The sequence below is a fragment of the Colletotrichum gloeosporioides genome (assembly GCF_011800055.1).
Source record: "Colletotrichum gloeosporioides strain Lc1 chromosome Unknown consensus_74, whole genome shotgun sequence".
Taxonomy (NCBI): domain Eukaryota; kingdom Fungi; phylum Ascomycota; class Sordariomycetes; order Glomerellales; family Glomerellaceae; genus Colletotrichum; species Colletotrichum gloeosporioides.
The window spans coordinates 1-22,836 of NW_025544719.1; the positions used below are offsets into that span (position 1 = coordinate 1).

Below are 22,836 nucleotides of genomic sequence, written 5' to 3' on the forward strand. Positions count from 1 at the left end.
GTAATCTTTATTAAGACTATATCTATTTTAATTTAAATAAATACTTTTAAATATAAAGCTTCTATTAGCTATATATATAACTAGGGGGGTATATAGTAAAATATCTAGTAATATACTATATATTTTATAAGGGAACTTTAGTAAATACTTATTAAGGAATAAGTTATATAAGCTATATAGACTTAATATACTTAGAATATAAGGTATACTAAAAGTATAATATCCTCTTAGAAAGAATACACCCTTATTTAACTCTTTAGTCTCCTCTAACTATTACTTATATAATAAGTTTAATATTTTAATAATAAATAACTTAAATAACTACTAGAATATTTAGATATACTTCTTAAGTACTTATATAGCTCTACTTAGTATTATATAATATAAAGTAGTAATCTACTAAGTTTAATAAAACCTTAAGACTATATTCACTATTATTAATAATAGTACTTTATATTAAATATTAGATATAGTATAGTTAAATATACTAAGAACTTAAATATAGTAGATAGCCTTATTAGCTAAAATATAATAGTATTAAGTATAAGAGGATTTATAGTAGGGTAGCTACTATAAGTACCCTATTAATTAGTCTCAAAAAGTCTCTTTTTTTTTGAGCCACGCAGCTTACATAACGCAGTTACCTGGGGCTGAAGCCCGCAGGCACATTATGCTATAAGGCTGTACAGGCAGCTTAACCCGTCTGAAAAGAACGAAAAATGGGGGCCGACGTTAGACAACTGACTAGCCAATTGTGACCGGATGAGAAGAGTCATACTTTTCAGGGCTCCGGTATAGGCGCGTCGGTTGCCCCTCCCCCTCTTTATGTTCCCCAGAAAAATAATTCCTACCCACGCCAACGTCAGCTTTCAATTTCTCAATCAACAGCGCAAAGAATTGACCGGCACGAATCGATGCACCAGAGCCCAGTGTGAACACGTCGCACTTGCTTTTGATCATGGGACTGGTCAATGGCTCGGGATCTGGGTCAGACCCTACCCGCATAACCATCCTAGGCAAAGACGACATCACTGTCGACCACGGCATCTGGCTCGACTTTGTGACTCATGACCTACTCCAGAACCTCAAGACGTCAACATATGTCTTGATTACCGACACAAACATCTTCGACACTTACGTTCCACCATTCCAAAAAGTGTTCAATGCGGCTTCCCCAGCGACTACGCGGTTGCTCACCTTCGCCATTCCGCCAGGAGAGGTTTCGAAGAGCCGTCAAACGAAAGCCGCCATCGAGGATTGGATGCTGTCGCAAAAATGCACAAGAGACACGGTCATCATTGCGCTTGGAGGTGGAGTGATTGGAGACATGATAGGCTACGTTGCGGCAACTTTCATGCGCGGCATTCGATTTGTCCAGGTGCCGACGACTTTGCTCTCAATGGTTGACTCATCCATCGGTGGCAAGACTGCGATTGACACGCCCATGGGAAAGAACCTCATTGGGGCTTTCTGGCAACCCTTCCGAATCTACATTGACCTAGCATTTCTCGAGACATTGCCGAAACGAGAGTTCATCAACGGCATGGCTGAGGTCATTAAAACCGCCGCGATCTGGGACGAGGACGAATTCGCAGCACTTGAAGCCAACGCATCCATCATTCTCACCGCAATCAAGTCGAATGCCGAGCCTTCACAAAGGCTTGCACCCATCCGAGATATACTTAAGCGGATCGTGCTGGGCTCTGCCCGAGTCAAAGCCCAAGTGGTTTCCAGCGACGAAAGAGAAGGAGGTCTTCGCAACTTGCTCAACTTTGGACATTCTATCGGACATGCCTTTGAGGCTTTGCTTACTCCCCAACTCCTACACGGCGAAGCTGTCGCCATTGGCATGGTCAAAGAGGCCGAGTTGGCTCGCTTCCTCGGCGTCCTTCGGCCTGGCGCAGTGGCCCGGCTGGTCAAATGCATTGCTAGCTACGATCTGCCTACCAATCTACACGACAAGCGGATCGTGAAGTTGACAGCGGGTAAGAAGTGTCCCGTGGACGTTCTATTGGACAAAATGGCCGTGGACAAGAAGAATGATGGAGCAAACAAGAAGATCGTGCTATTGTCGGCTATCGGCAAAACCTACGAGCAGAAGGCCAGCGTGGTTGAGGATAGTGCTATAAGGGTTGTCCTGTCACCGGCGACCCGCGTATTCCCTGGCGTACCTCAATCTCACAATACCACGGTGACCCCTCCTGGCTCCAAGAGCATCTCGAACCGCGCTCTCGTCCTCGCTGCTCTGGGCCAGGGGACTTGCCGCATCAAAAACTTGCTGCATTCTGATGACACTGAGTATATGCTGTCTGCTATTTCAAAGCTCGGCGGTGCAACCTATGTCTGGGAAGAGGCGGGCGAAGTTCTGGCTGTGGAGGGCAAGGGTGGCAAGCTCAACGCCAGCAAAGAAGCACTGTACTTGGGCAATGCCGGCACTGCGTCTCGTTTCCTAACTACTGTTGTGGCCTTGTGTAACCCTTCCGACGTTTTGTCAACAGTACTGACTGGGAACGCCCGCATGAAGGTTCGCCCGATCGGACCTCTTGTCGATGCCCTACGAGCTAACGGTTTGGGGATAAAATACCTGGGCCAGGAAAAGAGTCTTCCCTTGCAAGTCGATGCAGCTGGCGGACTCGAGGGCGGCGTCATTGAACTGGCAGCTACAATATCGTCGCAATACGTTTCATCCATTCTCATGGCTGCCCCGTACGCCAAAAGCCCCGTTACGTTACGGCTTGTAGGCGGAAAGCCAATTTCTCAGCCCTATATCGACATGACCATCGCCATGATGCGGACTTTTGGCGTTGATGTGATCAGATCGGGCGAGGAACCCAACACCTATCACATCCCGAGAGCAGTCTACCAGAACCCGGCCGAGTACGTCGTCGAGAGTGACGCGAGCTCTGCAACTTATCCTCTGGCCATCGCCGCGATCACCGGAACCACCTGCACCGTACCCAACATTGGCTCAGAGTCGCTGCAGGGAGACTCTCGCTTCGCCGTTGACGTGCTCAAACCTATGGGTTGCGCAGTTGAGCAAACTGGCACCTCCACTACTGTTACGGGACCGGCAATTGGTACCCTCAAGGCAATCGAGCACGTTGACATGGAGCCAATGACTGATGCCTTCCTCACGGCGTCTGTTCTCGCTGCTGTGGCCTCTGGAACCACCAAGATCAGTGGAATCGCCAACCAGCGCGTCAAGGAGTGCAATCGCATTGGGGCCATGCGTGAACAGTTAGCCAAGTTTGGCGTTGAGACGGATGAGTTCGACGACGGCATCATTATTACTGGGCGGTCCTACCAGAAGCTCCAGGAGCCTACGGAAGGTGTGTTCTGCTACGACGATCACCGCGTTGCCATGAGTTTCGGTGTGTTGTCGACTGTGTCGCCAACGCCGGTGACTATCCTCGAGAGAGACTGCACTGGCAAGACATGGCCAGGTTGGTGGGATACTATGTCCCAGTACTTCAGCGTCAGATTGGACGGTGTCGATCAGCATCCCAAGACAGAACCGATTGTCTCTCACACCAATTCTCACAAAAACAAGTCGGTGTTTATCATTGGCATGCGTGGTGCCGGTAAGACTACCGCAGGCAGATGGATGGCTGATACGTTGAAGAGGGCCTTCATCGACCTTGATGAGGAGTTAGAGAGACGTGCTGGTATGACCATTCCTGAAATGATCAGGGGCTCCAGGGGTTGGGAGGGGTTCAGAAAAGACGAAGTGGATCTTCTCCGGGACGTCATGGAGAAGCAGGGGCACGGTCGCATCTTCTCTTGCGGTGGTGGCATTGTAGAGACTCCCGAGGCTCGCAAACTTCTCATCGCTCATCGCAAGAATGGAGGCATCGTTCTGTTGGTCCACCGCAACACCAAGGAAGTTGTCGATTACCTTCTTCTGGACAAGACAAGGCCGGCCTACAGAGAAGACATCGAGGATGTTTACTATCGCCGTAAGCCTTTCTTCGATGACTGCAGCAATTTCGAATACTTCAGCCCTCATCCTCCTGGCACCGTGGCTACCCGCGAGCCTCCATTGGACTTCCGTCGTTTCGTCATGGCCTTGTGTGGCGAGAACAGCCAGGTGACACGGGCGTTATCCAAGCACCTCAGCTTCTTTGTATCACTTACCGTGCCGGAGGTCGCATCATCTTTGGCTCTGATCCCGACTGTCATTGTCGGGTCAGATGCGGTGGAGCTTCGCGCCGACTTGCTGCAAGACTATTCCCCAGAATTCGTAGCTCATCAAGTGGCACTTCTCAGATCCGTCGCCGATGTGCCTATCATCTTCACCCTGCGAACAATGGCCCAGGGAGGCAAATTCCCGGATGATGCGTGTGATCAAGGGCTTGAGCTGTACCAAAAGGCTAGCCGCATGGGCGTGGAGTTCATCGACGTTGAGATGACCCTTCCAGAGAAGGTCATCCAGGCCGTGGTGGAAAGTAAAGGATGTTCCCGCATAATCGCATCACACCATGATCCCCACGGTACCCTTTCCTGGAAAAACGGCTCTTGGACTCCGTTCTACAACAAAGCTCTTCAATGGGGAGACGTTATCAAATTGGTTGGCACTGCCCAAAGCCTTGAGGATAATTACGACTTGGCACGCTTCAAGTCGGAGATGCTCGCTTCCCACAGGACGCCCATTATTGCGCTCAATATGGGGAGTGCCGGCAAATTGAGCCGTGTTCTGAATGGCTGTCTTACCCCAGTTTCGCATCCCGGCTTGCCCTTCAAGGCCGCTCCGGGACAACTATCGGCCGCCGAGATACGGAAGGCGTTGTCGCTCCTAGGGGGCATCGATCCCAAGTCTTTCTACCTGTTTGGCAAACCTATCTCAGCATCGAGATCTCCCGCACTGCATAACTCGCTTTTCGACCTGGTCGGTCTACCGCACAAGTATTGGCGGAAGGAGACCGATGTCGCCGCCGATGTACGTGACATCATTCGTGCTCCAGATTTCGGCGGCGCATCTGTCACAATTCCTCTTAAGCTAGATATCATGAACGAAATTGACGAGGTTTCGGAAGCTGCTCGGGTTATTGGAGCTGTCAATACCATCATCCCAGTGTCTGGCAGCGGCCAGGCTGGGGCCAAGCTTGTCGGCGATAATACTGACTGGTTAGGGATGGTTTACGCTCTCCAATCGGAGGGGACGACTGCTCGCTCATCCTCAGGGGCCCAACATGCTGCCATGGTAATTGGTTCTGGTGGGACGACGAGAGCGGCCATTTTCGCCTTGCACTCGCTGGGCTTCGGGCCCATTTACGCACTTGCGCGCAACACCAACGGCCTTGAGACCCTCAAAGCCTCATTCCCTCCTGAGTTCCGCATCGAAGCATTAAAGAGTGCTGACCAAGTACCCAAGCTGGCATCGTCACCTACTGTTGTAGTCAGCACGATTCCCGCTGACAAGCCAGTTGACCCGTCGCTTCGAGAGACACTCATGGCAATACTTCGCCACGAGAACGTAGGTGATGTGACTCGCGTTCTTCTCGAAATGGCGTATCAGCCTCGCCATACCCCGTTGATGCAACTTGCCGAGGATGCTGGATGGACGACTATTCCAGGCCTTGAAGTACTCGCAGCCCAGGGATGGTATCAGGTACGCATTCTTCTATCCCAGTGTGGCAATGATGATCGAAATGAAGGCCTAGACTGACTCTAATTACAGTTCCAAAGATGGACCGATATCGTTCCCCAGTATGAAACCGCTCGGGAAGCCGTACTTGGTGAATCAAGCAAGACCGAGGCATGACGGTGGTGAATGGAAGAATCACAGAAGGGATGGTTTCTCCGGTAAAAGCAGAGCCGCTATGTCTTCGTCCACTGGCCTGGCAGGCGGGAGAGGCAACATGCGCGGGTTATCTGGTATTTCGATATTTCGATTTGACCACGATTCATACTAGACGTGTGGTAGAATAGACACAGGTGGAATATTGAAACCGTTGGCACGCATGTTGCAACCAAATTGGCGAAGACAGCAAATCATGTGCACGTACCTAAATTCTTTGCCATTTGAGTCTGGATTGGTTAGCATTCACTGCCTTCCTCAGCAAACTCGGACGTCGTTACTGTAGACTTACTCACTTAGTCCAAGGTAGTGGTTTGCAGCACTGGAAATGTGTCAGATACACAACGGTTTGCGATAAACATGCTCTATATTATATTTTCCCAAGACATATATTCCCCATTCTGCCCCGAAGTTGCTGTTTAATAGCTCTCAATGTAGTTTTGTCTAGTCCATAACGTCACATGTGGAATAATAAGGTATACAGAAAATCGTTACGCATGACGGTAGCGCTGTGAACCAAAAAAACAATCCAGTCAAGAAGGAAATCCTAGATAATGTACAGCATCGACGCTCTGCCAATGGCCCGTATCGACAATCGACCACACACTTTTCTGAACTCAATGCTTCTCACCTCTGTACTATCATACATTGTGCCGCAAAAATGAGGAAAAAAGAAATGGAGTGATACCGGCGGTAGCGAAATCGCTGTGGGAATGCCGATTGGGTGCAGACGATCGCTGACGGACCCATGGGCGGAACCATGGGGTCCACATCCACGCCGCTTGTAATGATGCTGACGCTCATGCTCAAGTCGCCTCGCGAGTGAGACAATTGCTCTTAGCGTAAATAAGTGATCATGCCAAGCCTGATGATGATGTCGTCGAGCGGAGGTGGGAGGTCGGAGCGGCGGGTCGCATGGATAGGCGCAGGATTGTCCATGTGAATGATGTCATTGTGGAACATCCAGATCGTCAGGGTCGCGCCGCACAGACCATTGTGATGTCATACTGCGCGACCCTTACTGCAGTGAGAGGACCCTGAATCCCCACCGTAGTCTCCGCAAACCCCACTCATTCCAACAGCTTCGAGGACGATCCTTGGTAACAGCATCCAAGATTGTTCGACGGATTAGGATTGGGTTGACGTTGCTTAACATCATCTCGCATGCTTTGGGGTTCGTGACGCCCTATCGAATAGTGTTTCCGCAGCCACGACATAGCCCTATCAATTGCCCATCGTCGCGCAGCCACTTTTGCAGTCGCTCCACCTCAAGTGGCCATCGCAAATGTGTCGGCATGCACCACAATCACCCGCTCATACTTGTTGTCCACGTCTGCGGTGTTTCCCAGGAAATTCGACATCGGGATGGCAAACACGGTAATGTCTTGTGAGGGCGTCCGCGCGGCTGAAGGTCTTTTCTTCTGTGCACAGGTTGCAACGAACTTTCTGTTTTCGCGCGTTGTGAATGGTATCTTCGTGGCGGGTGAGGTCGTAGGGTCTCGAGAAGATGGTATGGCATGGTTTACCAGTACTAGGATTGATCCGATCACATCGGTGTGGGCCTGCCTGGCTATTGAGCAAACTGTTTGGTGAGGGCGCAACGCTAGTATCAGCTCTTCGAGGACCGCCGAGAGTTTGCGTTTGCCTGTGGCCCTCGCGCTTGTGCTTTTGCAGGAGTGCAGGCGTCTCGAAACGCAACGTACAACCATGATAGGTACAGGTATATGTACCACCATCGGCGGCGGCGCCAGCTGGCTTGACCGGAGGACCACCAGTGGAACTAGATGTTCCTTCAGACGTTCCTGAACTGGACTCGGCTGAGCTCAAGCGCGTTGTTTGCTCGTGTGATTGTCGTGAGTGTGCGATGAAAGGATATTGTTGAGGTATTTGGACGCCGTTGGGGAATTGCATCGCCACGTACGGGAAAGCAGCAGCACTTGGCATAGCCGTTCTCGCGTACGTGCCACTGTGGTCTTGGGGGACCGCCGACTTGGCGAGATCATCAAAGTCCGCCGCATCCTGGGAGGGAAACAACGGGAAAGAATCATCCCCCTCCGCATCATGAAACTCCAACATGGCGTCTTTAGGCGATATCGTTTTGGGCGTCTCTGGTTCAGACTTCATGGATAGTTGCTGTCTCAAGATCTGCGCATCCCTCTCGACCTTCTTCTGCTCCCTCATTTGGTGTGCAGAGTTGAATCTCAGGCGGGACCCTACCAGATTTGCACCAAACTCATGGCTTGCAACGGGTGCAAGTGGCGAGCCTTGGCGAAACGGTGACCGGTCTCGAGAACCACTCGAGGCTGGAGATTGCGCAGCACTGAGATGTTGATTGTTGGCAGCGTTCAGCCGTTGAGCAAAGACGTCGTTATTGGGTGACATTGCCATTTGGCTGTGGGCCGGCGACGCTGATGTAATAGTGAAGTTGGGACTGTAGAGTTCGTCGTTGTAGATGTCTGTCATTGTGCGGTCCAACTTGGGCACGTTGTTGAAAACTGTGTCGTTCAAAAAAAAATGTGAGCTGATGTACGGAAATTGGCAAAAATAGGATGGGATGGCCTTACCAGCTTTGCGTCTTCTATCATCTTCGTGATCGCCTGCGGATGGCGTTGCAGGTGAGTCACCAGCTACCGAGCTTGCCACAGAATTTGGGTGTGACCTGCTGCTGCCTGCCACGGAAAGCTCGGGTGCGGGCAAAAGGCCGCTGCGATCGGACCTAGGCCTCTGTACATTGAGCGCCGAAGTGTACCCACTCATGTCAGAGGGTATCGCGGCAAGACCGTTGTAGTTGGGGTAAACATTGTCGTGAGATGGCATGGCCTTGGCCAGCTGATAGAACGAGTTGCTTTCCTGACTTTGCATGTCGTAGAGGCCGTCGGGAGTAGAATCAGTGACTGCAATGTGGGGGTTCGATGTGTTGTGGCTAAAGGGCGACGCAGGACCAGCAGAACCCAGTGACGACAGCGATGACTCCCGTTGGTGGGAGAATCGACCAACAGGCTTGGTGTTGTACTGGTTTGCAAGAACCCAGGCGTCGGACTGCATCAGGTCTTGTGAAAGTTGGCTGGGGTTGCTCAAGTCGACGCTTGCAGGTGAATCGCCGAAAACTGCAGAGGCGGGCGCCGCTCTTCTTGGGACAGCAAGATGAGAGGAGTCAAAGTTGGGAAACGAGGAGGACGGGTGCGTCCCGAGTGAATAGTGCTGAGACGTGAACGACTGAGTCGAGAGAGGCGAGGAAGATATACTCGAAATGTTAATGTCCTTTGTCGAGTCGTCTGGGTTGGTGTCGTTGTCAAAGTCAAGTGGGTGAGGGTAGAAGTGGTGACCTTGAGGCTGATGGTGTGGCTGTGGCTGGTTACGATAAAAGCGTTGTTGCTGAGGAGGTTGCGCAGTAGCGGGTCGGGTTAACAGCATGATGTGTTTATTCAGAAAGATATTGTAGATTTGTTGAAGTAAAGGGCAGAGGTGGCAAACGCTGGAGGGACGGCGGCTTATATGGAAGACTAAATGCGCATCGAGCAGGTTCTTAGCTGCACATCCTACGTATGGGCTTGGTAGTGGGCTTGCAGGCCCATGCCGACTAGCGACTGAGTGAGGTAAGGCAGTGTATACGTACCGTTGTGGGGATGTTAGTGAACATGGTTGAGGCATGCAATAACCCGCCGGGCTTAGACATGGTGGAATAATATGTACGTACCGTCTCTGACTTGCTTGGAAAGCGGAGCGGAGGTACCGGCTGGACACCCGAGGCTTGGACTGATGCCCAGAGAGGGAGCATCATCAGGGGAGCAGGGTGCAAGGGTAATAGCGATCGGGACCAGGGTGCGTGGGGATGATGCAGAAAGTGACGGGAAGGAGGGGGGGATGCTTTTTTTTTTTTTTTTTCTTCCCCCCCCTCTATCTCCGTTCCTCGCTTCCCACCTTAGGATGGATGACCAACACTTCGTTTGGAAATTCGGGGAATACCCAAGACCGATGACGGTCCTGCCTGTTTTGACTTTTCACCCTCCACCATGTCGAGCACCACCAAAGAGAGTGTAAGGTTGTCTGACGTTCAGTAATTTGTGCTGAGCAAGTCGGCTTATGATGATTTTTTTCACCAATAAAATATACGGCTTACGATGACATGCGACTTCTACTAAGTAGGCCATATTGCCGACAGATTTGAAGTGCGAAGGTCTTCTACTTGACGTTTCTTTTCATTCTTACCAACTCTGCCGGACTGCTAATGATGGAGACAGACGGAAAAGGAGCTTGATGGAGCCGATTTCTGGCCTGATATCACGCAGGACCTGTTCGATACAGGTTGACTCATATAACCGAGCGTGAATGGCTATGGGCAAAGTTGCGGCATGTAACCAGCGCCGGCGGCAGTGACAGATGACATGAAATTGGTCATATCACATGATCGCTACGCTCTGAAGCTTCTGCGTAGTTCTCAATCGCACTTGGTCCTCGCTACAGTATCAATTCTAGCCAACTTATCTGGGACACCTTACCTGATCTTGGGGCACCGGGCACACAGGTAGGGGAAACGTTGTCGAAATGACCTTCTAGACCTGCGATTGCGTCGGAAACACTCCGGTTCTGCTTGGGCCAGCGATCAAGACGTAGGTGACTCCATTTCAGCGATAGGGGCATCCATCGATCATCCCGTCGCTGCCAGGTGGAGTGACGTAAGGTCGCTGTGCACTGACACCTCGGCGGCACACCCTCACAGCATGAGTACTGCGTAGGTACGCAGTAGTCAAAGATGGGCATGGACGGGAGGTGGAATCGATGCACTGGTGCTGGAATGTTTGGAGGAGTGGGCCCACCCTCCGCCGCGGTCATACTGCAGGTACTCACGCTGCCCTACACCTCAGCTCTGCGAGTTCACCACATACGTACTTTGCCGTGCCTTACGCTGTCGACTGGATACCGACATGCTCTCCGCCGCACCTGAGGGTAGTAGGGGTCTGTTGAATGTTTGCACGCAATCGAAGCTGACTTGCTGCACCAAGGCAACCCTGCCTAGCTGGGCTGCTGTCTGACGCAGTTTAGCTGGCTGAGGCCGGGACGGTGATGTGGAGAGCAAATCGCGACCACGCTCGCTGCGCCAATCGCTTTTGCTGCTCGCTATCTGTTTAGGTGCCTTATCCGTACTTAGATGCCATGAAAAGCGACTACGGGCCGAGAGCGGCCCAGGCCACGCTGGATTGTTGCTCTGTGTCTGTGGCTGCATCGGCGGGGCAAAGGCCGCTCCGTGGTAACGTTTCCCCGCCAAGTAATAGCAGAACATTTTTGTGGCTGAGCGTAATGCGCTGAGGGTCCAGGCCAGGACGCACCAGCCGAAGCAAGCCATGAACCCATCAGTAAAGGTGACTTTCCACTTGAAATGCAGTGTGCAGGTCCGACGCCAATAACCGTTCTACCAGCTGCACACTACCTCGTGGCATGCTCAACAGTAGCCAAGGCTCCATTCCCGTAAAGAAAAAAAAGTTGGTTACCTGGGCTCTTGATGGGTTCCCCTACACCCACCTCACCTCGGGGTTTTGAAAGGGTCAAGTGCAAGCCCTGCGCACATGAGCAGATGCGCTTTGCCCGTGCCTCGGCAGAGGCTCGGGATCTGTCCTCGAGACCCTTGTGGCTTACATAACCACCTCGTCGTCCCCGGCTGGCCTGTCCGGACTCCGTCCACAGGCCTCCAACCGTTCGTTTTGCCTTACGCACGAACATCGGGCTTAGGAGTTCTCCGCGCGACCCTCTGCTTCGTCATCCGTTGAGCGACTTTTGAATACGATTAAAGGCTCTCGAAGAGTATCCGACGGGGTTCGCAAAGCATCGTTCTTGATGATTCGTCCTCCCGCCCTTTTTGCTGACTTCCTGATGCAAGATCCTTGAGTTTCTTTTTTCATCTTCTGTCGCGCTTTGGGTGCACATTACTCATACCACAATTGGCTCATTATTGGTGTTCGACTAACCATCGTCATTGGGCCAGGTGGTGTGGTGGTGTGTTGGTGTGTTGCTTTTGGGGTGGCTTGAGTGGCCTGGTCCGGGACCATTAGCTGCCCTACCTAGGTAGCAAATGGGGTACCTGTGGCTAAGGTGAGGTGCCCGGTGTCTCCCGCCGTCGCCGTCGCCGTCGCCGTCTGTCGGTCAATAGTCCGTCGTGTCCAACTCACCTCATGCTTCCTGGCATTCCCCAACCTCTGGAAAAATTTCTGCCAAGCATGTGAACGATTGACGCAAGCCGCCCGAATTCACCTTCCCGGGGGCAACAAAAGCTCATCCTCAGCGCCTTGTTTCCGCGCAGGATACGGATAACTTTCCCGAGGCAACCCAAGACCTGCTGAGTGCAGGGTATCCGTGCCCCTACCCAGGGATCTGGTATATTCAGCCACACTTACTTGTCGGGTGATCTACCCTTACTAGTTGCCGTATTGTGGCTCTGGTAACCCCGACCGAGCGGACGCAGGCTGAGCTTGACGTAGGCTTCCTGAACGACTTCAATCTCATCCGTAGTTTTTCCGCTGAGAAGCCGGCCTAATGCGTTCGATTCGGGGAGTCACTGTGAACAAGCTGTCACGCGGACGCATACTCTCTGCGTTGCCGCCGGCTAGGGGTTGATGCTTTGCTGCGTACCATAGTAAGTCTTAGGTAGCGGCCACTCGAGTGAGTCATCCTCATCGTTGGGCTGCGTTCTTGACACACGTTCTTGTTACGATCCGTCGTATCACAGCCTTGCCGGTTTGTGAGCACTAAGAATGCAGAGTGATCGGCCGGAGAGACCTCACAGCGGTCTCGACCGTCGGCAGCCGGTGGTGATGTGGGTCACTAGGTCGGTCGGCCGGTCTAGCCATGTTGGCAGACGGCGTTTGTTGGACCCCACTGCCACGGTTGAAGTCAGAAGTAGGAACTTACATGCAACGGACCGTAGATGTTCAGTCCTTGGTGCGCGCCGGTAAGGGCTGCATTTGCACTTCAAGTTTCCGTAGCAAAGCCTCCTAACTTCCACATCGGTTGATCAAATTGCGATTCATAACTATCACTGATCGTGATTTAGATGTGAGCCCTGGTCTGGATGACTCGCGTACCATGCTCTTTTTTTTCTTTTCTTTTTACCCTCCGCGTAGACGATGCAAGCTAAACATATGCATTTTCCATCTGATGACATGTCCGCCGCGCCGGATTGTTTCCGCCAACGCAGCAATCCAGATCAGTCACCGTACACGCAGACTCATGGAGCCATTGCCGATAGTGATGCAGTGCCGTCGTTGATTGATCCATACCTAGTGCAAGGAATCATCCATAGTACGCTTGGCGCTGCAGGTGTCACTGTGTCAGAGCCTAAAGGGAAGACGACAGACAAGATGGCCGCCGTAGGTCCTTAAAAGTACTACTACGGAGTGGGGGACTCTCGATCCTTCACTTCTGTCATGCAGCCAAGAGTTCGGGCCTGCAGGTCTGGTACGTTCTGGTCTTCGGCTTTCCCATGCTATAAATTTTCGAGTTGGGGGCATCGATATTCGCACCGACTACAGGACCATGCACACAAGACAAGCGCCTCGGGATGAGTAAAAGCGACGAGTAGAGTAGGTAGGGTGGATTTTTCATGTGTCCTGCACCTGATGCCCATTCCTCAGTTTCCTTCTCTGCGGTCTTCGTGGTTCCCCTGGCCTGCTGACTGCGCCTCAGCGGCTTAACCAATCGAAATGCATCTGCTTTTACAAGGTACCTTATGTGGCTCAGCCATTGACGGAACAGTTTCATTGGTGTTGGCATCGGAATGACATCCCACAACCCGAATCCGACTGACCGATCTCGGTTAGCAAGCCACAGTCAGGCATCGGGAACCTTGCGGATTGATTTCCTCTCTTCGTCCATGGGTGCCACAGCCGGTTTTACAGACGCTCAGCGAAGGCCGCGCTTACAAATTAAGCTCAGCGAGCGACCCCAACATTTTGACATTCAAAGCCGCGGCATGCAGCGTCGGTAGCTCCGGCACATCAGTCTACGTACGAAGGGCACCCCCGGACCAGCTTGCCCTCCTGTTCCGCATTCCGTGCTGGGATGGGGTTTCTGGTTTTCCATCCGACTTGGTAGAGGCACGGATTCTTTCCGCTGAGCTGACAACCTTGGACACAGATCCAACGTATCTCACAAGTATTTTGGTTTATTACTCCGGCCCATCCGCTTTTGCCGGAGGGTAGTCCACCTCACCCGGGCGAAATACAACTATCATGGATACTGCGTTCTCCAATCGTTCCATTCTCACGATCGCTACATATGTGTGCGTGTGCATGATGGTACAAACTCATGGGCCTGACTCACCACGGGCGGCGCCGCGCACTTGCCTTGCGTAGGGAGTGCACAGCGCCTGACATCGCACTCGTCACCTTTTGCGCTTCGTTGTCGAGAGGGAGATTGCCCAACAACCTGAGCAGTAATTTTGAACACCTGCGTCGAAGAGGGCTACAAGGCACGACTCAGGTCGGGTGGCAAAATCACACACACCTGAGAGCTTTGGGCTTTTCCAGAATGGCATTCTACTTACACCATTACACATAATGGACAATAGCATTCCCGCCCCGCTAGCTGACGGCACAAACAGCGAAGGAGGAAAAACGTCAGAATTCCCTGTCGATCCCTTGGCCCAAGTGGCCGGGGCCTGTTCAGTGGAGATCTAAAATTAGTGGGTTCTCGGTTGGTGTGTTTGCATTGCAGCAGAGACAAACCTTGCTCGACTGGCTCAAGCCCTACAAGATAAGATACCGGTGTCGGCAGGTGTTGGTTGGTATTGGCGGCGGCCTCGGTCTTTGCGTGTGGACTGTGGCTTGTCGGCGACCTGCCAGCTTTGGTGCAGGTATCCGTATCCGCTCCTAGAAGTCTCCAGCAGGAATTTGGGGGTGGCGCATGCACCCCTTCAACAGTACCGGCCGGCGCCATCCGAAGTCAAGCCCTGCTGGAGCTGGTAGGCACAAGGCCAATGAATGTCTTAAGCCTTGGCCGTTGAGCTTTTGTCATCTGCCTCCAACCGCGCGCCCCTGCATCTGTGTGCTTTGATCCGTCCCTTCAAAGTGCGAAAATTGATGCATAATTCTGCTATAAACCCTGGTCCTTCCAATTGAACCCAACGTGTGGCTTGGCCTCCGTCTCACTCGCCCCTGAATGTCTCTATCCCAGCTTCAGCCGCACTTTGCCTTCCGCGAAAGTAGCCTCATCAACCGTGTATGCCTGCCTTATTCTACTATCTTCCTCCGCTGTCGGGTGGCTCTACTTGTTCGTGCTTCTACGCCACGCTGGCTGTTGTTCTGCGGCGATGCGCGTTTATTGTCGTAACTCATGGCGGGAAACCAACTGTCGCAAGGCCTCTCCTACCTTGGCTCTTAACGCGACCCTCCGTTCGAGGTCCCGCGAGTCTTTGTGACTCAGCCGTGCCCATGGTGTCTCTTCGACGATTGCAACATGTCTTCCTACAGCATATCCATTCACGACAGTGGCTTGCGCGATCATGGTCTTTCAGGGTAACTGCACCGTCTTGATGCGGATTCAGACCTATATTCTTAGAGATATATTTAACGATAACTAAATATTCCTACAAAGCTCCAAGATAATCATACGACTGGAACTATACTCTCAGTGAAACTATTGCCAGTGCTCCGGACACATGATGTCCGAGGTATGGACATGCCAGGTCTGAAGTGCCACCGCCTCATGATTGTTGCGAGTCACGAGGGCGATCATGTCCTAGTGTGCGACCGTTAGCATGATTTGAGGGACCAGCGCTTTGATTCGAGCGAGGTTTGAACCTATGCGTGGCATGCTTGCCGCTTACCTCTAGGCCGTCTTGATGTAAACACGAAGGACACGTTTGCGCCGGTATTCTAGTCAATGTAGCGACAGTAGATTGATCCATTGGTTGCAGAAATACGGAATGAAACGCACTTAGTCGGCATGTTGATAGTAAGTTCGACCAGCCAGGTTTGAACGCACGACGACGTGTGATAACTTTTGGCTTCGTGCCAAACATGCGACGATGTCCTTGTAAGGCTCATACGAATGCACAACTTCTCCGTGCCCTGTGTCGAAATTTGTTCTACTATTTGGTGTTCGTGTAAATCGTGATGCTGCCAGCAGTCTGTGAATAATTCCTACTGGCGGTCCATTCCTACTGGCGGTCCATTCCTACTGGCGGTCCATTCCTACTGGCGGTCCCCTTGTCTAGTCATATCCTATCATTTCATTGCCCGACTATCTTCAACACACCGGGTAGCTTTCCGATCGATGAAGAGCGTGCTGACAACATTTCATGTTGTTTGCTCGCCTGCACGGCCTCCCCTAGCCTTTCCATACGGCTTGACAGTAAGGCGCGCTAGAAATATCACAGATATCCATTCCATTGATCTTTGTGTTGTTAGCGCTGATGCTAGGGAATATAGTAGTCATTCGATCCGTAGATGCAGGATTCCAAACGAGCCCGCAATGGCCAAACCACACAAATTGAATACTTTACTTGTGCAGTATCTACGCCTCAAACGCACTCCTGGGGATAGTCGAGCTGTCATGACTATCTCACGAGGAGCCTTCAGGCTTTGCCTTCGTACAAGCGGTATGGCGATGTTCATGTTGCTATCATGATTGCCACGTTAAGTACACGACTCCTCATTGCTGCCCTCGTGATCTGTCAGTTTTCGTATATCCCCCATCATATGAGAGTGATAAATATTGGATTGTTCACATCGCTGCAAAAATATATTTCTCATGAGATCAAGCGGCAGCCGGATCCAAACGGAGCTACATCCAGCACAAGACTAAGATAAAACATCAAGACTGGAAGGCACACATATATCGCGGCCAGGTTTGTCGAGACCGACGCCGGGTTACTTCACTGAAGGAAAACGGCAATCACGTGGGCGAACATTCGCATCAAACGCATGTACAGGGACCCAGTCCCGACCCATCATTCCAAAAGCGTAGTCCGTTTATGCCCAGGAAATCTCTTGCCCACTAATTTCTGTATGAACTCTACTAACATGGTGAATCATAGCACAGGACACGCGAATATTTCCCCTTCACATAGGATAACGCCGTTTGAAAAGTCATTTCGCAAGCTGCGGAGTAAGCTGTGATACCATGGCATGACCTGCCAAGGCAGTGGATAGGCTGCCAACTCTGTTGGCAAGCCAAGGAAATAGAGAAGAATATCACGGGCAAACAATGCGAATGGACCCTAGATCGTGCCGAGCCTCATATTGCACACAGCATCCCAGAACATAGTAGCGAAAAATCACGAAAACAAACAGAACGTGCCTCGGCGAGGGATCGATTATGTCTCATGCCAATCAAGCCATCCATGTAGAACCCCGTTGTTTCCCGTATGGTACAGTAGAACACCCAAAACCAGCCAAACCCATAGTCATTCGTGACAAAACACACCACTCCCAAAGTCCGTTTGTGCCACCGCGCCTCAAAGTGGATCGCGTCGTGGCCCCAGAAAGATTCGTAACTGACATGCAAGAACAAACACGCTTAACCACCGAAACCGTACAGGGTGCGGCCTTGGCGCTTCAGCGCGTAGACGACATCCAGAGAAGTGACAGTCTTGCGCTTGGCGTGCTCAGTGTAGGTGACGGCGTCACGAATGACGCCCTCGAGGAATGACTTGAGGACACCACGGGTCTCCTCGTAGATCACTAGAGAAGATCGAGTTAGCATGAGCTGTTGATGCTGACGAAGCAAGAGCAACTTACTGGCAGAGATACGCTTGACACCACCACGACGAGCGAGACGACGGATGGCGGGCTTGGTGATACCCTGAATGTTGTCACGAAGAATCTTGCGGTGACGCTTAGCGCCGCCCTTTCCGAGGCCCTTGCCGCCCTTGCCGCCTAGTAGAATTAGCATGGGAGAACCCGGAGAAAGACTGCATTAAAGGCAGCACATGGATGTACTCACGTCCAGTCATTGTGTGTAAAGTAGTTGGGGGGTGTGTGAGTGTAGTGTTGGTAGTGAGGCTCTGAAAGAGATGCAATGGGAGGGATGCGAAAGTGGTTGCGTGAGATAACGTGGGGCTGAGTTGGGAAGAAACACGGTTAGTGACGCGCAGAGGGGGAACGGGATTTATATCAGCAGGTCGCGCTTGATGAGATTTGGGATCAGCCAAAAAAAAATTCGGTACGTACTCCGAGCAGTGCTGCCGATGCGGGCTGGACGCGAAAATCAAAAAACAACGACTGCCTTTTCTCCGTGCACAGACCAGTTGAGGCAGCAAGGGACAAATACTTAGCCAACCAGAAGCCATTCCTTACTCCATCCACATCAACCTGCTCTAGGTACCCAGGTAGTATGCTAGTGAATGCGGCCGCCTCACACTGCTGAACGAGTTCCGCACGCGTTCAACACGCGAGTAGAAATAGCGGACTGTCAGGGTATTTTGGGGATAAAGACACCTATAGCGATAGGAGATATCGTGCAGATGCCTCACGTCTTCATTTCTATGCTGCATTATGCCAAAGTTGCGTTGCGTTATTGGTACAGGGCTACAGTATTCAGATGCCTATTCCGTAGCCATAACTTCACGCAACAGCGGCGACTTGCGCGTCTCCTCCACTGTGTCTAGGTATGCGTTTGGACAGTGGGGACTCACTTCAAGGTCAACGCCAGATGCATGCGAATGGATTCGACGTCGAAGCGGAAGAGTATCATCGCCCCCGCCGCATGGGTGATGGATCTGGCACGAGCCTATGAGAAAATGAGTCAAAATTCCAAGCTCATCTGTGCCGCTGCACAGGGCCACAGGCGCTATCGACTTTTCAAATGTGCGGACAAGTATAGGTCTGCTCCTGCGACCTGGCAGTCTAGACGGACTACTACGCGCCTCCTCAAGGTTTCCTTCACGCGACGCGGCGCTCAGGTTTTGGAACTTAGGGGTAAGAGCCTTCACCCACGCACGCTTAGTTCCCTTCAAGCTCATCGCGTAGTGGTTTGCAGCAGATAGAATACCTAGTGATCTTGATCTCTCTTTTTGTTGTTTGTTCGGTGCGTTCCAGTGTTCGATGTTCCGCGGCCGCAGTAAAAAGCGCAGATGATTTAACGAACAAGCCATTGTTCGCTTGACCCAAACGCGGTAAATATCGATATGAAGGTGCACGTAATTTGCTTGCCATTAAAGTGGTGGTGGCAAGAATGCCACGACTGACGTAGACGCGTGACAGTGGGCAGCAGGTATTAGATCGCGTCCTACTGCTTCTACGTACTTGCTACCGCGTCAGACAAGGTGAGGCGTGATTGAAGCACCATAAGCCTGCTGCCGCATCCCGCATTTTCCACAGACAGAGTGACAGGGGAAGTCGTAAGGTAGCGTTCGATGGGGAAAGTGAGGATACTAAGAATGCCTGTGGACCGGTACGTACTGCAACTACCTACCGGGTCTTCGGCCGTGGGACCTGGAAAGATGGGGTGGCGTCGCAGATGCAAGATTTCTAGCCAATCAAAAATCAGCCACCCACACTTCGACAACAAAGCATAGAATCCCGCCAGCTGCGCCTGCCTTTTTCCAGAGTAATCGCACCTGCAAAAACGGGGTTTTTCGAACCGTCGCGCGCCGACGCACAGGCCACCTTCCGTCTGGCACACAATCACTCCCCTCCGCAGCCAGCCCAGTTTCCTTCCTATTTATTTCCCTCTGCCCTCCACCCACTCCAACCTTTTCTCTCCTCATCCACTCACACCCACCGCCTTCAATCAACACACCAACCAACAGCTCAACAACACCCAAACCATCAACTTCATCACCATAAACAACAGTCGCAATGGCCCGCACCAAGCAGAGTACGCACTTCCTTTCTGGCTCAATCTGCCAACCATTTTGCACAGCGCTGACTCCTTCCTCACAGCCGCCCGCAAGTCCACCGGTGGCAAGGCTCCCCGCAAGCAGCTTGCTTCCAAGGCCGCCCGCAAGAGCGCCCCCTCCACCGGAGGTGTCAAGAAGCCTCACCGCTACAAGCCCGGTACTGTCGCTCTCCGTGAGATCCGTCGTTACCAGAAGTCCACCGAGCTTCTGATCCGCAAGCTCCCCTTCCAGCGTCTGGTAAGTCCCATGCACCGGCTTCACACAGCAAGGTAACTAACTAACACCTTCCCAGGTTCGTGAGATCGCCCAGGACTTCAAGTCCGACCTCCGCTTCCAGTCCTCCGCCATCGGTGCCCTCCAGGAGTCCGTCGAGTCTTACCTCGTCTCTCTGTTCGAGGACACCAACCTCTGCGCCATTCACGCCAAGCGTGTCACCATCCAGTCCAAGGACATCCAGCTCGCCCGCCGCCTCCGCGGTGAGCGCAACTAAACATTGTCTTTCGATTTTCTCTTATGGGTGGTTCATGACTCGCGCTTTGGGAATGCTTGACGAAGGGACCGTCTTTGGCTTTTTGGGGGTAATCTGGCGTTACGAATGCGTTTGATAACAACGCAAGGGTTGTACAGTTAAACAGCAGCAAAGGATGGCTGCAAGGAATGCCAAACACTTCATGATCTATACCTGTTGTCTCTTGCGCACTGTGAGATGATGTCCTAGTGATGTTTCCGACCGCGGACCCAAACCTGCCCCGCTACGCGTCGCGCATGGGACAAACAAGCGCCACAATCGCTTCCCCGGTCAGTGGGGTCGCCATCACGTCTTTGCAGAGGGAGGGACCCGGCCCTACCACACTACTGTGACTCATTTCGTGTTGCGTGTAAAGCATGATTGTCCCGTCTACTGAACGATACTGACACCCTACCTGATGCAGAGCCAGTGCCCTTTCGTCAGGAGATGGTCAGCAAAGTTCTTCTCTCTGCCGACGCGGATGCTCACGCGGATCCTTGCCTGTCTAATGAGACTTGCAACTTGCCTGCACCCTGACACGTAGCTTCACCTGGGGGTAATTGAGATGTAATTGTAACTTGTGTGTTCGTCCGATGAACATAATTCTGCCGCTACGACGTCGAGAAAGGCCCGGGCTAAGCCCTCCGACTTGACTGCATTGAGACCCATTGCCCCTCTTCCGTTCTACTTCTACATGGTCCTCGCCAGGGTCCAAAAGTTGTCCATCTTCGATCTGGTTAAGATTTCTTTGGCCTCGGCATCAGATTCGCAGACCTTACTTCCCCATTTGCGAAATGCCCGTGTCTTTTCTTCTCCTTCAAAGACAAGCTTGCATTCATTTTGCGACATGTCTCTCAAGTCCCCATTCTCATTCTCCGGAAGTAACCAATCTCGCGCCTGTTGCCGTGTGGCGCCCTCGCGCGATGGCGAGTTCTCTGTCCAGTCGATACGACTGAGCATCAGTTTCTTGTACTTTCCGATGCTATGCTCCCCCCCCTCGACAATAACCAGGTTCATCCTTGGGTGCATGATGCAGACGCCAGTGAGAGAGTGTTGCTCGGCGTTCTTCCCAATCTTGAATCTGTGCTGTCCATTCGCAAGGCTGTTGATCTTGAACACCAGAACGTGAATGCCTTTGGCAGCATCTTTCTCCTGGTTGGCGGCAAGCTTGTCGTGTTTTTCCTCCTTGGTGAGCTTCCGTTCCTCATTGGCCTCCAGGTGCTTCTGTTGCCGTTCCGCAATCTGGCGATTAACTAAATTCTCAACCGCCGTAGGGTCCTTGACTGCCGAGTCTGCATAGACTCGCATCATGTTGCTCTTCTTAACCTTGGGCGGCGGTGCTGGCACAAGGCCAAGCCGGATCTTTGCTTGTTGCTCCTTCAGTTCGGCCATCCTCCCCTGCCTCCGTACTTTGGCTTTCTCCTTCGACGTAAGAAACATGGGTTTCGGTGCAGGTTTGTTTCGCTCTTGCGGTGGCTCTAATGCAACGGGATGCTGGACGTACTCGGTGACGATTGTGTCCTCCGATGTGATCTTGAGGTGAATTTCATCGTCGATGTTGTCATAGTTGCCGCCATCGACGAGCCCTTCATCAAACCATTCGATGTCCGGAGGTGCTTCAACCACAAGGTTCTTCTCCAGATCTAATTCCTCGTCGATGCCAGCCTTTCTGGTCTGCGCGGCGATCTTCTTCTTCAGTTCCTCCAGCGCAGCCTGTCGTCGCATCGCATTGCCCTGCTGGATGAATCTGCCCCTTGGATGAAAGTTAAGGGGGCGAGACTGTCGCTGCCGGCTTCCTGTGGGTGGACCCGCCTGTTGGTCGTTGAAGTAGGGGTTTGGTCTTGTATTGTCTTGACTACGCGCTGAAGGGATCGACGACCTAGCGCCAGCCAAAGACGATAAGCTGGAGTCAATCTGAGATCGATATGGAGGAGCTCTATCACTCCCACGGCCCGAAGACTGAACCTGTCCAAGACCTTGAAGAGCAGGATGCAGTCCAGCCTCAGGGACGCCTTTGGCTTTGCTGCCCCCAATCGCCGCTGCCACCCTTGCTTTCAACGCAGCCATTTTGTCGGCAGCGGACTCGGGCTTGTGCACTCGAGAGTTTGGATCGTGACGAGGCCCTAGGCCGCTTGGGTCGGAACGTCGATCCATCGTAGTTCGATATGACGGAGATATTTGTTATTGCGCGTTGGGGATCGAGTCTAGAGGTGCGGGCTTCCCCTTCGAGAAGGCAACGGGGGTCGGCGAGGGAGTGGTACAGTCGTCGGCTGTGATTTCTGATACGGCTGGACGGACAAAACCAAACTAACAAGAGACGAGCGTGCTTTGATAGGCAAGGAGTAATGCGTGTACATGTGACGCCTTGTGGATGGCGTCGCAGGCCTACAGGCTGGTGCAAACAGTTCTTACATAAGGGTGATTGCCGAGGGATTCGTTGGCACCTTCTCACTACCTGATTATTTCAATGTTGCCTCGACACCTCGCGACGGCTCCACTATTGGCGGGTCCTTTTCTGCCGCGAGCCACCGCCAAAAAAAGTTCCCCTCTGCCTGCCTTCCGCCAACACTTGATCTCCTACTGATCTAGCTGATTTTGCGACCGAGCTGCCCGTACCAACCCGACCGACAAGACACTGAATGGAAAATTTGTTTCCCTCCGCCTCACCCTCTGTATAGACTCAGATCGGTGTCAGGC

At 52.2% G+C, this 22,836-nt stretch overlaps 5 protein-coding genes across 5 annotated transcripts; 2 read left to right on the forward strand and 3 right to left on the reverse strand.

Annotated features, from left to right (window-relative positions):
- Window positions 1-925: 925 nt before the first annotated feature.
- GCG54_00003370 (Pentafunctional AROM polypeptide) lies at window positions 926-5,761 on the forward strand (the record flags this gene model as incomplete). Its single annotated transcript, XM_045403443.1, has 2 exons — window positions 926-5,608; window positions 5,678-5,761. Coding segments are annotated over 2 exons (4,767 nt in total), but the record flags the coding sequence as incomplete, so codon positions are not given.
- A 1,350-nt stretch (window positions 5,762-7,111) lies between these two features.
- Window positions 7,112-9,211, reverse strand: GCG54_00003371 (Transcriptional regulator RPN4; the record flags this gene model as incomplete). Its single annotated transcript, XM_045403444.1, has 2 exons — window positions 7,112-8,292; window positions 8,362-9,211. The coding sequence occupies 2 exons, from the start codon at window positions 9,209-9,211 to the stop codon at window positions 7,112-7,114; spliced, it is 2,031 nt and encodes a 676-aa protein (XP_045259632.1).
- An 8,097-nt stretch (window positions 9,212-17,308) lies between these two features.
- Window positions 17,309-17,702, reverse strand: GCG54_00003372 (Histone H4.1; the record flags this gene model as incomplete). The annotated part of the gene is made up of 2 exons (XM_045403445.1): window positions 17,530-17,702; window positions 17,309-17,472 (listed from the first exon to the last, which is right to left on the reverse strand). Exons 1-2 carry the CDS (start codon window positions 17,681-17,683, stop codon window positions 17,309-17,311), a joined length of 318 nt encoding a protein of 105 aa, XP_045259633.1. The 5' UTR covers window positions 17,684-17,702.
- A 1,839-nt stretch (window positions 17,703-19,541) lies between these two features.
- On the forward strand, window positions 19,542-20,121 carry GCG54_00003373 (histone H3; the record flags this gene model as incomplete). The annotated part of the gene is made up of 2 exons (XM_045403446.1): window positions 19,542-19,868; window positions 19,924-20,121. Coding segments are annotated over 2 exons (525 nt in total), but the record flags the coding sequence as incomplete, so codon positions are not given.
- Window positions 20,122-20,829: 708 nt separating this feature from the next.
- Window positions 20,830-22,206, reverse strand: GCG54_00003374 (U4/U6 small nuclear ribonucleoprotein Prp3; the record flags this gene model as incomplete). The annotated part of the gene is made up of 1 exon (XM_045403447.1): window positions 20,830-22,206. The coding sequence occupies one exon, from the start codon at window positions 22,204-22,206 to the stop codon at window positions 20,830-20,832; it is 1,377 nt and encodes a 458-aa protein (XP_045259635.1).
- Window positions 22,207-22,836: the final 630 nt, after the last annotated feature.